The sequence below is a fragment of the Lipophrys pholis genome, assembly GCF_963383615.2.
Source record: "Lipophrys pholis genome assembly, chromosome: 15".
Taxonomy (NCBI): Eukaryota; Metazoa; Chordata; class Actinopteri; order Blenniiformes; family Blenniidae; genus Lipophrys; species Lipophrys pholis.
This window is the reverse complement of record NC_137642.1, coordinates 4,494,343-4,511,600: the sequence shown is the minus strand read 5'-3', so window position 1 is coordinate 4,511,600 and position 17,258 is coordinate 4,494,343. Positions and strand designations below refer to the sequence as shown.

Below are 17,258 nucleotides of genomic sequence, written 5' to 3'. Positions count from 1 at the left end.
AACCACACTGTGAAGCAACCATCAACCACACCGTGAAGCAACCACCAACCACACCGTGAATGAACCACACCGTGAACCAACCACCAACCACACTGTGAAGCAACCGTCAACCACACCGTGAAGCAACCGTCAACCACACCGTGAAGCAACCGTCAACCACACCGTGAACCAACCACCAATCACACCATGAACCAACCACCAATCACACCGTGAAGCAACCATCAACCATCAACCACACCGTGAACCAACCACCAATCACACCGTGAACGAACCACACTGTGAAGCAACCGTCAACCACACCGTGAAGCAACCATCAACCACACCGTGAACCAACCACCAATCACACCGTGAACGAACCACACCGTGAAGCAACCATCAACCACACCGTGAAGCAACCACCAATCACACCGTGAACGAACCACACCGTGAAGCAACCATCAACCACACCGTGAAGCAACCACCAATCACACCGTGAACGAACCACACCGTGAAGCAACCACCAATCACACCGTGAACGAACCACACCGTGAAGCAACCATCAACCACACCGTGAAGCAACCACCAATCACACCGTGAACGAACCACACCGTGAAGCAACCACCAATCACACCGTGAACGAACCACAACGTGAAGCAACCATCAACCACACCGTGAACCAACCACCAATCACACCGTGAACGAATCACACCGTGAACGAACCACACCGTGAACGAACCACACCGTGAACGAACCACACCGTGAACGAACCACACCGTGAAGCAACCGTGAACGAACCACACCGTGAAGCAACCATCAACCACACCGTGAACGAACCACACCGTGAACGAACCACACTGTGAAGCAACCACCAATCACACCGTGAAGCAACCATCAACCACACCATGAAGCAACCACCAATCACACCGTGAACCAACCACCAATCACACCGTGAACCAACCACACCGTGAACCAACCACACTGTGAAGCAACCGTCAACCACACCATGAACCAACCACACCGTGAACCAACCATCAACCACACAACGAACCAACAACCATGCTTAAATGGTGCATTCTAATGCATTTTGTACTACTAAAAACTACATTGTGGATGATGACATACTACATTGTGTACTAATAATACTACATTGTGTAGTACTAATACTACTTTGTGTACTACTAAATACTACACTGTGTACTAATAAATACTACATTGTGACATGATAAATTGTAGGACCAGCTGATATTGAACAAACCAACCACCAAATAATATGTTATGGAAGAAACCTACTTATTCAAAAGCACATAACTGAACCAATATAAAGATGTATACAATATATATACGTGAATATAATACAGTAGAACCACTGAGGAGGGACCTGGTAAGAGCTGTCACGTCACTGTGCACCGACACACTGTTAAAAACCGTAATGTGGGGACACCTGCCTGACATGGACAACGGACAGGTTTTCCTGGCAAATTTCAAGCTTAGCGACACTAAGACGGCCAAAATACTTGGGCTGGACCCGAATATTGGAATATTCAGGCCGCGGGTGATACACGATTGCCTCCATACTACACTCCTGGTTCACTTTCATGCGCGTTCCATAGCGTAACGATCCTGAAAATCCCCGCAGGGGGCCGGAGAGGAGCCTAGCACACAGGGTGGATGACGTCACACGTACTTAAGATTCACTTTCATTTAACCGCAGAGAACATAAGGCCCGTCGGCCAAAACCAACCAACAGGCTCCAATCTGGCCCCACCAAGCAAGGAGGTCATACATGATTTATACAAGGTTTTTTTGACATTTCATTGTATTTTGCACTAGAAAGTTTAATTAAAATTGACTTTATGTTGAGAAGGTAATGATTTTCAGTACTTGTGTTTTGGTTTGTTTTTTTTGCGAGGGATGGCGAGGAGCGTCCCCAACAGGCAGGTTTCATCTGCAACGCTTCGACTGGAATCTCAGATCCAATAAAGACAAAGACATATATGAGATCTATATTTTGATATCTGCCACATTTCAAACCACCGACTCTGAATCCTCTGAACCTCGAGGTTGCTCAGTGGCAAAGGAAACGTAAGTGACAGACCAGCTGACTGGTCTTGATGCGGGTCACTCTCCTGTGTGCATGTGCTGCTGTTTAGGTGTTTACCAGCATTAATTCAAAACAAATCACTCTGCCCCCTCAATCCGGGGATGCAGAGTGGTGTGGCATGCTAAAGTGCGGCGCCGTGCTAGCATTAGCGTGCCGACGATACACGAGACGCTTCGCCTTACAGTCATTACTGAGCCATTAAATCCGCCGTGCGCAGGCCGCTGCTCCCTGCCCTCGTGGTCGTGCTTTTTCGAAATTGATTTTGAGCATTTGCAAAGCTTTTACCTCAAACATGCACCTTAACAAGTGCGCTCCAGATTGCTCGCACAATGATCCATATTTTAACATGCGACCCATTGTCCTTAATTCCACCTGACAATTTGCTGCTGCATAATTCAGATGTGCCTCTATAAATAGGACGTGGTAACGGTGGACTCAGACACACTTGTGCCAAAAATAAGAAGCTGCCTGATGTTGGACCTCACACATCCTGCAGGAGAACAGCAGCATTTCATCAGCCAATAGAATCACAGCTACTGCAGATAGAATAGATCACATTTATCACAACACCAACATTTACATATCTCAGAAGACTGACTGAGCTGCTATTAATTATGTTCTCATGCTCTGCATGGCAAAGTATTTGTTCAATCAGATCCACTGGATTGTATTTCCACCAACTGTATGCTGGAGCCAATCATAGATAACTGGGTTCACCTGGACAGGTGGCCACACATTCACACCGACAACCACCAGGTGGGAATGTTTCTAGACAGTGGGAAGCTGAAATCCTGTGTCACTGCCAGTCTTTTAAAATGATACTACACTGGGCCCGGCTGGTACCGGTATCTTTTTTTTTTTTTTTACACGTCGCTGCAGAGCGTCACTGTGTTGTAATTTGCACCGAAGAGAGTAGTCAGTCTCTCTGTGGGGGAAGCGTCGGCCGGCTGCTCCGCTTTCTGACTTGTTTTGGATGTTTTGGACAATCGAAAGTGTGGAAAACAGCGCTCCGCTTTCTTTTCTTTTCTTCTGCACTCCGGTTTCTCTAAGACGGGGTGCGCGAGCTCTCCCGCGCTCCAACCCAGGATCCGCAACTGAATAAGCGTTTCATACTCGACCTACACAACTTCAAAATTAAAGTCAAAACAACGTATTTTCAAAACAATCGCCCAACCGAGCTTGTACTTTGAAAAGAATAACGGATGCGCATGCGTAAATGACATGGCGTTAGCGTCCATGTGAGATTGCGCATGTGTAACTGAGTCAAACGACCCGTGGAAACTCCGAAAAAAGAAAAAAAATGTAAGCTGTTATAAATATTAGTATTATGAATATGACATAATTAAGAATATAAAATGAAAATATTTTATTTTAGCCATTTAATGTTATAAAGATTACTGCATAGTAACACACCATTTAAAGACATTGGTCCTACTTTAGACAGACTGGATCTGATGACATTTTTTCTGTTCTCTTTTTATTTGGAAAAGTGTCAAAAGTATCTAACTACATGGTGGTATCGGTATCGATACCAAAATGTTGGTATCGTGACAACACTACTAAACAAAGAGTTTTCTGCGTTTCCACTGATCCATCTCCGCCCTGAGCATTATGGCGGAGAACTTCCCGGGTGAAGGTACTGCGCGCTGTACAATGCGTCCTGTAGACGCAATAGTATATATCAACCTTTAGTAGATTCAATAAAAACTAATGAGACACTGAGGAAATCAACAGACTCCAGTGTAACCACATCACGGTTTGATTCCCAGCAGCAGGTTAAATCTCTCTCCACATGGTGTGTTCACCGGCAGACTGAGACCATCCAGTGTTAAACATCAGTTCATTTAAACAGGCATGAACGAAAGAGATGCCAGAACTCAGCTGCAGGACTGAAGCAGATTTTCTGGAGTAAACAAATGTGACCTCAGCAGACCAACACAGGTCTGTTCTACCATGGACGGAAATATAATCCTGCTTTTTCTCATTTTACTGAGAAAACGTTTTTGGCTCAACATATTTTCTATGAGTTCCAAAAGAAGAAACATCTGTCATGCATTCTTTGTAAAAGTTATACTTACTTTATACTATTCTGTAACCTCGCATTATTCAAATGAATGACATATTGTGATTGTATTACATGTTCATGTAAATATGGGAAAGCTAGCTTTGATCATGGCATGACAAGGTCATGTGGTAACAGATTTACTATATATGACAAGTTAATTCAAAAGCTAACGGACTGGATGTAATTCAAGTTTACTGAGAGAAAAAATCTGCATTTCATTTCACAAAACTTAAGACATAACTCAAATTGATATTGGATTAACATGTGGCTGACTGACCTTCCATGCATCGCCATTGTTTGAAAATAAAGAAGGCAGACTGGGGCAAAATGTGGTCAGATATTATCAGGCCTCTCTGACTGCATATTTGAAGTTGAGCGATTTTATATGAGCCACACGGCTTTAAGAAGCAGTGCCGTCTCTTGGTGATGGTTATGTTAATATTAGTTGTAAATGTGCACAATCTCCTGAGTAGATTGATTGGAACCCAAAGCCTAGAAGATCCTAATGAACCTCGTGACACTGCATGAATTATGATGCTGTATTTATTATTGCAAACTGCAACAAAGCAGGGACAGTAATTAGAGAATTAGTGAATACGAAGCAGAAACGCTGTTTATGTGGAGGAATGACACACACACACACACACACACACACACACACACACACACACACACACACACACACACACACACACACACACACACACACACACACACACACACACACACACACACACACACACACACACACACACACACACACACACACACACACACACACACACACACACACACACACACACACACACACACACACACACAAGGCTGTGCAGTCACATTATTGTCACTGTTACAGCAGTCTGGAGGAAACGGGCAATTTTCACAACCAAGCAAATCAATTGTGAGTAGAAAATGGAAGCGTGGCAGAGTTTTTCACGAGGCGCCCCGCTGCACCGCTGCTGAATTCCACACTGAGCTCGCACGCCCGTCACCGCTTTAGAAACACACTGTGTGTGATAAGGAAGCAGCGGCGCTCAAAATGAGGTCAAGATGATGGATAAATGTTCCACGTTGGAGACGAGGCGAGAGAATGGCGGAGCTGTTGCCAAGCCGAGAGCCTGCTGTTATTCATCAATACAGCCCAGCTGGAACAGCCAAGGTTGATGTGGAGGCTCCTGATGAAGCTGTACAGCTACGTCACATAGACACAAGGAGGCCGAGGCCAAGCGGTTCATTTGGAGGGCGTCTTACAGGACCAGCTCTGCAACCTCATCGATTTCCAGTCATGACACGAGACAGGCTGCAAACTCTGCAGGAACAGCGCTCGGTAAGCACCGGTCAGCTCCAAACAGAAACAAATCCACCAGCTGAAGCGCAGAGACCCGGCAGATGCGTTGCACATCTGTGTCTGAATGAGTAAAGAGGTTGTTGTGAGGTTGCTCTCGCTGCCACTCACATGTTTCCGTGTCAGGATCCATAAAGCTGACGGAGGATCTAGAGGATCTACAGGAAACTGGTTCTGCCACCCTGAGCCGTTTGCTGTGCTAACACTGTACTGTAGAGCAGCCTCACTGTAAAAGTGGAGGAAAGAGTGTTTTTCAGGTGTGATGTCCACTGGACGACTCATGATGCTTTGTGGGGTTTTATGACCGAATGCAGCATCCCATGAAGGCAACGATTAACAGCTTGGCTCCCGAGCTCGGAGTGGGAGCATCGTCAACCAAATAGTGTGAAAAGGAAACATTTCTCTTCTTCCAGATGACTGATGATAACGGTTCACTTCTAAAGAGGGCTTTTAATCGGTTGGGACAAAGAACTAGTGTAATCGTTTGTACCCATCCTATTTCTAGGATCGGTGGGCAGCCACATTGAGGTGCTGCGGGGGTCAAGGGTCATGATCAAGGGGCCCCAGGGGTGTCCTGGGGAAATCCAACCTGCAAACACCCGATCCCAAGTCCGCTTCTCCAGCCTCTAGGTCAGTACCTCATTTAACACAACCAAACTGATGGTGAAGGTGCTTCACTGCCTTGGAAATTTAGTTTTTGTGTTTCTTATTGACTCAGTGCTGAAGAGACAACCAGAGACCCAATCTAATCAGAAGTCAGGACGTGATCAATAGTTCTTGTAGTTTTTATCTTGAGCTGCTCAAAGTCAACAAATCAGATCAATCTGAAATGAGATGGACAAACTCGATAGTGCAAAGTTATTGTTAGCGGTCAAAGAGGTGCAGTGGCCGTCGCTCAGTGAGAACTAGAGGACCAGTAAACCAGAGGACCAATGTCTTCCCACCATGGATGGGTGAGCTGGGGGGGGGGGTGTCGGTTGGTTGTAGGATGGATCAGTATCCAGGATATTAATATTCAGCAGAAGTGTGGAACGATGAGCCTCCATTACAAAACCCAACTACACTGGATGAAGGTCAGCCTTGGTTCCATTTGGAGACCAGATCAGGGCTGTTAAAGCTGACAGCTAAATGAGAAGAAACTAAACACTCAAGCAAGATATGATAACATAATAACAATGTCACAAGTATTTATCAGGTGAAATGCAAATGTAATTAAGTGGGATGATCACATCTCACCCCATTAGCGCACTGGCGTGACACTATTTGTCTCATCACTTGGCATTTACAAACGAGATACAGTCAGAGGTTATGTCTTCATCCCGAGTCTCTACACTTATGCATGTTATTAAATTAGAATTATTTCCAAGGGAGGTTTGATTTAATCTTTGTGAACTTATGGCTCATGTTGAACGGGACCAGACAAAGTGAGAATTGAGTTCTGGTGATCAGATATTAAAAGCATTATAAAATGCAAAGCCAAAAGGAAATTTCATCTGAGGACAGAGTGAGAAACAGGCTGTCGGGAAGCTGGTTTCCGGAGATCAAGTGTTTTCATCATCATCATTGGGCCATGAGGAAAAGTGTGACAACATCCCACAAGCTCCGATCAATGCGATGATTTACTCCATGTAAAGGAGGCGTTTCGATTTACACAGCAGTGGACATACGTGGCATCGACAGCTTGACGCTACTCCTGTCTGACACAGTCATTTACAACCGTATTGACTGTTGGCTTTGCCATCTTGATTTTATTCAATTGATTAAATGTTTTATTTCTCTTCTTCACAAAGATTTAGATTCATATGCCCGTTACAACACGGTGGTTTAGTAGTTAGTGGAGAAATAGATTCTCATCACAACATCAACATTTCCAATGTAAATATTGCAAAAGACAGTAATCAATAAGATCTGTTTCCATGCATTGTTACTTGGAAGTACAAATCCCACATCAACATCATATAGTTCAATTATTCTATTTATTCCACAGTAGTTTTGGCTTGGTGGGCTTTCTGTGTGGCGTTTGTATGTTTTCACATGTTCAGCTTGTACCGTACCTTCACCCAGTCGGCTGGGATCGAAGATCCACAACCTCTAGTCAGATAAAGAGATGCAGGCGATGAATCAAAATCAGGAAATACATCCTTAATTATATTGTCCAGGTTACATTTTACGCAAGGTGAGATTTTAATGAATTAGGATATAAAACCCTCATACAGAGTAATGTGGCAGCTTTCTCGATTTTTTGGAAATGTCTTGGTTTTTCGTCCCCAGTTTAATTGCAGTGGTGAAGAAATTGTGATTAAAAACAACCGGTGACCTCAAACTGCATGAAACAGCAAGGTTTTGGTGGTTAATATCAAGACTTTAGTCAAAAGCTGCATGTTTGCAAAAGGTTGTCCTCGTCAAGGCGCTAAAAGTCAAACTGTGAGGAAATAACAGAATCTGAATTTCGATATCTGCATATGTGTGAGTTTCGCCGGGGTACAGAGTCCCGTTAGGTCCCGTCCAGGTCTTCTGGTGTCAAGATCCTCTTCACAAATGAGCTGTATGACGGAAAGGAGCTGTTCTGACTTTAGTCTCATTTTTACGTTCTGAACGAGAATACACACAAACTGCTGGTTACAAACGCAGAAATGCTCAAAATATTCCCACTCATGGAATGAACAGCTGAAAGTACAACCAAACTGAAGACGCTCAATTCCTGAATAAGTGTGAAAAGTCTTGATACGTCTGTGCTGTGTGTATGTGAAGTGTGTTTATCAAAACAAACATGCTACAGGAAAACATTAGCTGGTAGAATTCTCACTGAGACGGGTTCAACGGGAAATAAGAAATCAAGCACACGACAACAGGATTAAAAGGGGGAAAATTTTTCAAAAATAATGAACATTATCATATATTTTTTAGTATAACTATATCACTGTTCTGTACATCCTGGTATCTTGGAGCGGACCCAGACTTTATGTCATGGAAGTTATTGTTTATTATTGCTCTTTGATTAAGAGCTTTTTTACTTGAAAACAACTGAGGATTGCTAAAAGTTTTCTTTAAAATCAAGACTAGTTCGTTTGCATGTTGTTTAGCATGACTTCTCAAATTTAAAGCTCAAAATTTGCTTTACACAAAAATAAGAGCTCAAGAAAAAAATGACTAAAAACAACAAACTGTGAAATACAGCTGTGTGGCAGCCTGATGGAACAGGGACAGAAACAAAGTGCAGCCACAGCTGGTGCAATACGGCGCAAGAGGAGGAGCACTAATATGTGAAGGTAAAAATCCCCAAACAAGAAATAAAAACAAAAGGAATAGTATTGAAATGTTTAATGGTTAAACTGGAGCCCCAATGGTAAGTTATAAAATCAGTAAATCCGTTTACATTAGCCAGCTTGTTAGCTTCACTGGACAAACATCAAACTGGTTGAGCAGATTTAAACTGGTTGTAGCACACTGGGTGTTGCTCAGTTAAATTAAACAGCATGCAGCGAGAACCAGAACATTATGAATCAATAGCTGACTCCTCGAGCGCGCTGCAGCCGTCCATCGCGTCTCGGTGGTTGAACACTGGTTTGTGAGCACGGTTTTTAATCTGAGGCATAGATCAGTGTGCATCGAGCTGAGTAGCTCCGTTCCCGGTTCTAATCAGTATGCAGAAGGCACGGCCAGTGTCATTAATTATTTTGGCCAACTGGCTGAATTAATGTTAATTACTAAAAGCTATGACGGCCTCATTTGTCAATTTGACTACTGAAGTCAACGGTCATCAACTAAACTTTTTTACTACTTATTTGCAAATTGATAGACTGAGTTTACGCCTGCGATTTAAATAAAAATTCACATTTCAATTTCACTCGGAAGAAATATGAATCACTCATCCATTCATTTCCACAAGGCATCAAACTACAGATAGAGATTCAGAACGTTTGTGAAGAACCTTCACGTCCTCAACACTTTTATTCAGGATCAGTCAAGCATCCATCTCGTAATTATAATCACAGGCCTGCAAACTTTATGACTGAAAGAGGGAGTTTCAGCACATCATGCACCACCTTTTCTGGAGCTTCAGGGGAAAAAAACCCCTTAAGGGCCAATCACCGATAAATAGGGGCTACTCGCAATACAAACACCTTTCAACCACATATCAGAGAGAAAACTGGCTGTGTGTTAAACAATATGTTCAAAATGACAAAAGGCTCCTCACAACAGAAACACAGGTCTGTGTAGCAACACAGGTCTGGGTCTCTTATTCGGAGTCGGTGCGAGGGTCCAATGCTCTCCTTCCTACTTGGCTTTAGTTTCTGGTTTAAGGACACGGGGCGGCCATGTCTCAAAACACTCCACCGTGTCCCCTCTGTGCCTTCCACTAGACCGAGGAGCTGACTGCTGAGCCATCTGTTGTAGTTCTCGGCCACGTCTCTGTCAGGACGCTAACCGGCTTTCCCAGTGACAGGATCCTCGGCTTGGAAGCTTCAGCCAACTTCCCAGTGACTAATAACCTGACCTCAGCTTCATCCAACACCGTGGACTTCAGCCCGCAGCGAGCTTGTTAACAGTCTCGGTTCGGGGACGGAGTTTTTCATCAATCACTTGATAATATTTGCAGTCATTATGATAAGTGCCTTGGCAAGCGCTGGATAGAGGCCGGCCCAGGTGTTCGGCTCCGGCCGGTCGCCATCTTGTGCGTCTCCTCAGTTACCGGGTTTGTGTCTTTTTGTGTATATTTCCTCTTGTTCTTCCCATACTGTGAAGCGACTCCGGCTTTCCAGTGTTTTCCAGTGACACAGTCTACAATGTCCGTTAATGAAGAAGCCTATGTCGTCAGGGCATTATCAGGATAAACCATCAACTGCTGCCGAGTGGAGAAGAGCTACAAGAACGATCACTCCGCCGCCATCACCTGACCCTCCATCTTTAACGCTGCTAATTTAAAAAAAAATCTTTATCATGTATATTTCTGTAGCTGAACAACTAATTCATTTGAGAAAGAGACATGAAGCTTTCCCATTACAAAGGCGAGACTCTTGAAACTGGCCTCGTGCTCGACTTCACGTCATCACCATGCCCTCCCCCCCACTTGTTTTTTCTCTCATGAAGCCTTATCAAGGTGATTGGACCACTTTCCTCCCTTCGCCTTCTCCATTCAGCCCTCCCCCGCGCTCTCATTCTCCTCTTTTTCCTGACATTTCTGAATGAGTCTGCTCTGGATGAGCAAGCTGAAAGATTGTTATCTTCCCCGGCGCTATCCCTCTCACCACGGGCCATTTAAAGGATCGCCGGGAAAACACCACGAGGAGGAGAGGGGGGGAGCGGTGGGACAACCTCCAGACGATGGCATCCAGCAAGAAATTAATAAGAGGGGAATGTATTCTAAAGTGCCCCCGGGGAGGAGAGGAGGAGGTGGTTGAGCTTTTTGGACTGAAGACCAGGGAAAGAGGAAGGAAGCAGGTGTGTTGCCAATACATCTTCAAGACAATTCTCCATTTCACTGGATCTTCGCATTGAGCATAGTGAGAGGAAAACAATAGAAAATTTTAACAAAAAAATATTACATCAACAGAATGATGCTTCTGCAGAGCTCCTGGAGTGGGGCTGAAGAAATGTGGCAGTTTGCACAACGTTCTTCACACTACAGATTGTTGTTGTGTTTCCCTGGAATGTGTGCTAATAAGTAGAGAATGTCATCTGTGAACGTTATCGAGAACTAGGCTAGTTTGACATGCTTAAGCTCTGAGAAGAAAATACAGCTCGTCATTCAAGATCAGCTTCAGGAAGTTACCGGAACTCAAGCTGGGACAATACTAAAATCCCAAACAGTTATTGAAGATTGTAATTAAACAACTTTGAATACATGCATTATATTTTGGGGACAATTTATAAAGACCATGGTCAAATCATCTGCCTCCATCTGGCCTCCTATGCGGTTACACCAACATGTCATCCTCCTTCAGAGAGATGGAGCCCCCATGTCTCCTCAGCACAGGCCCAAACCAGTTGCACTGGGACGAGTTCAGTGTTGGTCAGCAGGTTAAGGTAAACGGAAAGCTTTTGTTTTTGACTACATGACAACGTATAAGGTTGGTTTCGATTGGTGATCCAATTACATGTCAAACCTTTACCATCTGAAACAACAGCAAAGGTCACAACAACAGCTGTGACTTGAAATATTTCATAGTACTTCAGAACACTAGATGCAGAGGTTAAAAAATAGAAAGTGTGCCGTTTCACAGAGGATCAACCCAAACTGAGGTTCAATCAGCCACATTTAAATCTTAGACTAAACTCCAAGTGAAAGAACAAAACTTTTTTGATTCAGACTCTTTCCCACAAGACGAGATGCAGCATGTGCACCATGAAACAATCAGTAATGAAATGTGTCAGTAACATCGTCGTCCCTGAGACTCCTAAAAACAAAGATGGAGATTTGTTTATAATGAATGAATAGTTTTAACTTGACTTCAAGGAACCGACCCCGGAGCAAATGACACCACAGATCAGTTCAACCAGAAACGGCCTGTCCTGGAAACCCATCTGTCACTTTTCTCAACAGACACCAGTGTTGGTGGAGCAAAACCTCCTACCTCTTTGAAGCAGGGTGACGGGTTGCGCATCTGCTCCAACATGGCCCACTTGACTGTGGCCTGCCGGATGTTTCCGTCGTACTCTCGTGAGCTCTGGGTGCCGCTGGGGGTCCCACGGGAGCGCTCGTACCCCGGCTCGTTGAAGTAGGGCTCAGCCACCAAGATGAGGGACTGCACCGACACTAGCACCTGGACCCGGGTGAAAGGAGGGAGAGAAGAAAGTGGCGTTACAGGAGTGTCCCAGTGCATACTTGAGAAAACTTACAACAACTTAGAGGACAGCTCAGGAAGTAGCTCATATCTTCATTTGTTTGCTTCACTGCAATATTTACCGAATGAAAAAAGGGAGTCTCCGGCCTTTCAAAGGAAAAGACTGGCAGGGATGCAGAGAAAAACAGAATGGGACATACTTCTCTAATGTCATGCTTATATGTGAAAACTATCAACTTTCCCAGCGTTTGGGCATTCAGGTCTTTGAATAAAGCACCTTTTTGTACCAGAATGCAACTGTTTTGAAATGCCCAATACTTTGGTAGCAGTCAGTATTTTTTCTCCATGTTTGAGTAGATCAAAACAACAATGGAGGATTCAAGACTGTTTGTGCTGCACACTCTTTTAAATTTAGATGTCCAAAAGTGTAGATTTATTCTGCAACATCATCTGCATAAGTAGTGATGCATTTCTTACACTCTACAGATATTTTATCAAAACCATGCAGTCTGCATGTGTAAATAGATACTGTTCCCAGGACAACATTCAAGATAATACAAACTGCAATCCAATAATTATCTCCAGGCGTGAGCCCGATCTATTGGTGAATTAGCCGGATGTTCCCTCTTAGCATCCAGAACATCCAAAGCCTGTGAAATGATCTTGGCAGTGACGGAAAGAGTCTGACAAAACCAAAGGAATATTTTGGCCTCATAAAGACACTGCCTACAATATATCTTTATTAACAGCTCGATTAATGCCTCAGTCTGTCTCAAGGAGACCGAGGACGTCCTCCTGCAAAGCCCTGTCCGTTCCAAACTACTACATCACCAACAATGACGAAGCCGGGCTTGGAGGCCTGCCTGCTGGCCCCGGCGTCACGGGGGCTGGATGAACTTGAGAATCCATCCAGCAGACAGCAATGACCTTCAACAGCCGTGTGGAGCTGGTCTTAAACCCGGGTTGCCTGATTCCACTCCAGCTTGATTCCAGCCTACTCTCAGGTCTCCAGCTCAGCCCCCTTTATTTTCCCTCATTGATCCACAACGCGCTAACGGGAATGATAATCAATGGAGACATCTCTATTCACCCTCCAACCCTGCAAATGAGGTAATTATTTAAAAAAGGGAGGGGAAAGTACTGGAATGGAGAGATCCATTTCCAAGGGCTATGCCTCGCTTGATAGATCAATATCTATAGAAAATGAAAGCAAGTCTGTGCATGACAAACAAGCAAATAATGATGGAGGTGTGTATCGACGTGCGGTCCATGAGTCCACACGTTGCTGTGGATCCTCAGAGGTCCCATTATGTTACCTATAACCTATTGCACACATTCAGAACCCCTAAATACTTTCCATAAATGATGTATGAACCTGTGAAAACTGGGGAAACTGAGTAAACTATCCCCGTGCTTAAAGAAAATGCATAAAAACAGCAACTTCTTCACCTGGGAGCAACATTTCATATAAACATGCTTTTTGGTGGGAAAGTGACCGGACTGCTACTGAAAGGCATTCAAATATTTTGCGCAGTAGAGTCTGGGTATGTCATTTAGAGTAACAAGTCTTTTGCATTTTTTTACTCAAACTTCTCACAAAGAGACAAGAAAAACATGCAGCTTGCTCAGAGAAGCGTCCAATCAATATCGGTGGAGATGAACCTAAGATAGACAGTAACATTGGCATGAAATGCATGTAAGGTAAAAAGAGAATGGTTAAAAAAAAACTTCACATCCACTCGCTGCAGATGGACGAGGGCAAGAGGCTCACACAACGGAGTTCCAGTTCCACTGTCAGATTTATCTCCTGACTTGTGCAAAAAAAATGTTTTGTTTGGTTTATTTATTTTGACACTAACCGGTCAAAAGTTACTTTAGAATGGAGAGTATGTGACTAGCACTCAGAAAGTGTGTTTGACCAAAGCTCTGAACCCCGAATGTCTCTCGATGGAGGTGGAGTGCAATAAGCAGCACAGTCAGAAAAACCTGAGTTCGACTTCAGGATGAGGATTTTCTGTGTGGAGTTTGATATTTCAAGGTTTTTGTAAATAAACTCGCACCAGAGATTTACAAATTGAAAGCACTTGGTACATGTATGGAAATGGAAGTTCTTTTGGGTGTGGATTATTGTTAAAGACATGCATTCACACATTTCCAGATGATCAGGTATAAAATGAAAGAATGAATGAATGAACGTTTCATCATAAAAGCGGCGACTACCAAACTCTGTGGGCTAAATCAAACGCGATAAAAAAAAGAAATCAGACGGCATCTTGGCTGAGCGAGCGATTGAAGCCGACTTGTTGTGACTTCAACATGAGTGATGTGTGTAAGCAGGCACAACCTGGAGGCTCAGACGATAGCAGTTTGTGTTTGGTTTGATTAACACCCACACACCGCCTCCCAAGTAAAATAATAACTCCACTTCAAAAAGGATCCCTCATGTCAGCTGTCCAGGCTCCCGGCCCATTAATACGGAGCTCCCCGGGTGTAATGACAGGATGGTGATAAACTACAGCCGTGACACAAAGACTCAGACGACGGCGCCGCTGATCAATTCAGACAGGTGATGGATCTGCTTCTCACCTGTAAAAAGCTTGAGGTTTGTGGGTTCCACTTCTCCTCCGGTCTCCCGTGCCATGTGTTGAGTATGCTTAAACACACCTAAAGAAGAAAAGACGCACAGAAATTACACTCAGGTGAGTCCAGTGACTTCCTTCTTACACTTCGAGCGTCTGAGTGAAAAGAAACGGTCCAGCTGTTACATGAATGCGTCCCAGATCTGATCAGTATTTCAAGCCAGTTTGAGGGCCTGTCTACACGCCAACGGCGTTTCACGTACACGCATCATTTTTGGTTGATCATCCACACGGCACAGCATTTTATGAGCCCAAAAACATACATTTGCGAATATGATTGGATGTCTTAATGCTGCTGCTTTGAACAACATGTTCTAAGGTGGTACTCGTTAGAAAACGCTTGAGAAGCTGCTGGAGTTAGAGTTGTGAAGGGAAATGCATCACACAGCAAAGTCTTTAGTCCTACTTAGCACTGATTAATGCTGCAGTGTTTGCTATTTCCAGGGATTTATTTGCCTGTTTAACATTGCAGATGCTTCACATTACTGTGCCGATGCTATTCGAACGAGTTGCGTGGCTCACAGCTGGGCCTTCAAACCTGGATAACAAGCTTCTTGAAATCCATCAAGCCTCTGAGTGGCTGCTTGGCAGCTCGCTTCTGTCTGGCCTCACTGATCAGTGTGGGAAGCCCCGGGAATTTCTTACAGCAGCTGTCAGGGCCCATTATGGAAATATATGTGGACTGTCAGCGGGTGCCTAATGAGGCACAGCTGATGGGCTGAACTTCAACACTTTGACCCCAACTTCTGGATGGACCCGAGCCAGGATGGCGGTGTAGGAGTGGAACATATTCAAACATGTCTGCTGGAAATCTGGAGGGATACCTGCCGCCGTATGTCAGGTTTAACAAGGAAACTGGACCTCTCACAGACCTGCGCCACTTAATTTTAACGCCCAGATCTGATTGTACACCAACACTCTCAAACCCTGGAAGAGATTTCACTCAAAGTTCAAGCAAAATAACTTTTAACGTCTTATTGTGATGACAAAGCCAATATTAGAACCTGTCACCTTCGGTTTGTAATTCAGTCAGAATAAAAAGGTATGTGGACCACCAGTGGAGTTTATATTATTCATGAATTATTGGATTTGGCGGGAAAGTCCATTTCCTCGTAACTACAGTAATTAGTTCATTAATTTGCTTCGATTTCTTATTGCAACACATTTGTTTTCAGATGGGACACGTCTGCTACCAGAAGCTCAGCATTTCAGTCTGTCTGTTGAAACCTTTCACTGAATAACATCTGCTAAAACACATTTAACAGTGAAAAAGAAAAGAAACAGTTTGTAAAAGGGTTCAGATTATTTTTCAATACAAACAGAAACTGGAATTCTGGTTGGATTTTAAGTTACGTGACTACAATTTAGAAGACTGGACATTTCTTGGAAACCAGGAAAGCAGCTGAATTTAATAATTTTATTATTTAAGATAAAATAATCTTTTACTGTCCCACAGTAGGGGAAATGTTCAATGTTGCAGCATCAAGGGACAGTAATAAAGAATACAATAAATAATAATAAATATTAAAAACCACTAACAATAATAGAACAAGATAATGACAGTGACCTATTTTATGATTAGGTGGTGGTGACAGGGTTGAAAGTTATTAATTGGACAGAATAAATAAATGTATTGCACACAGAACAGTGTGAAACATTAAAAACTTTTTGATTTCTCAGGTTTCGGTTGCTTGTTCACATTTGCTATCACAACAGGATGCAATGACAAATTCAAGCGAGAGCTCCATAAAGATTTAGTCTTACACTTGATCCAAATGAGACATAAAAAAAAAAAAGAAGATTTTTCTTTAGCCTATGTAATAAGTTGCTTGAGGCAGTAGATCCCAACCTGTTGTACCTCCAGATTACCTCAAACAAAGGCTGTGGCCCTGAAGGCTATTCTACAAACTGGGCTTAACATACCCAGGATATCTCTCCGTTATTTGGGTTAACTTATGCAGACACTTGTGATCCTGATAAGCGTTACTACAAAGCAGTCTATTCCCATTTTGGTCATTGTGCGGTCACATAAAAGGGGCGGAGTTTGCAATGTCTGACCAATCACAAACCTTCAGAGCAGCTTACGTAATTGAGGAGCAGATGAAAAATGTATAAAGAATTCAATCATCATCCACGTTAAAAGCAACACTGCTGCCACAGCAAAAGCCAGGATGGAATGTAGAAAATATCAGACTGTCAATGCGTAACTTTGTGAGATTAAACAATAATAATTCAACGGACAACTGACAGCATTGTGGTCACTCAATTACACTTTATAAGGGCACAGACGTTTTGGGCAGAGCGTCCTCTCTGCTCTTGTTTTAGTTTATATATTCCATCGAGT

The 17,258-nt window shown here is 43.5% G+C and overlaps 1 protein-coding gene across 6 annotated transcripts in view; it reads right to left on the bottom strand.

Moving 5' to 3' along the window:
* Positions 1-17,258, bottom strand: part of birc6 (baculoviral IAP repeat containing 6) — a 122,750-nt gene that overhangs the window by 3,013 nt on the left and 102,479 nt on the right. For all 6 annotated transcript variants that reach the window (XM_080482079.1, XM_080482080.1, XM_080482084.1 and 3 more), the window contains 2 exons: positions 14,862-14,939; positions 12,066-12,254 (listed from right to left, as the gene is read on the bottom strand). In XM_080482079.1, coding sequence (XP_080338205.1) covers positions 12,066-12,254; positions 14,862-14,939 — 267 coding nt within the window. The remainder of the gene's footprint in view (positions 1-12,065; positions 12,255-14,861; positions 14,940-17,258) is intronic.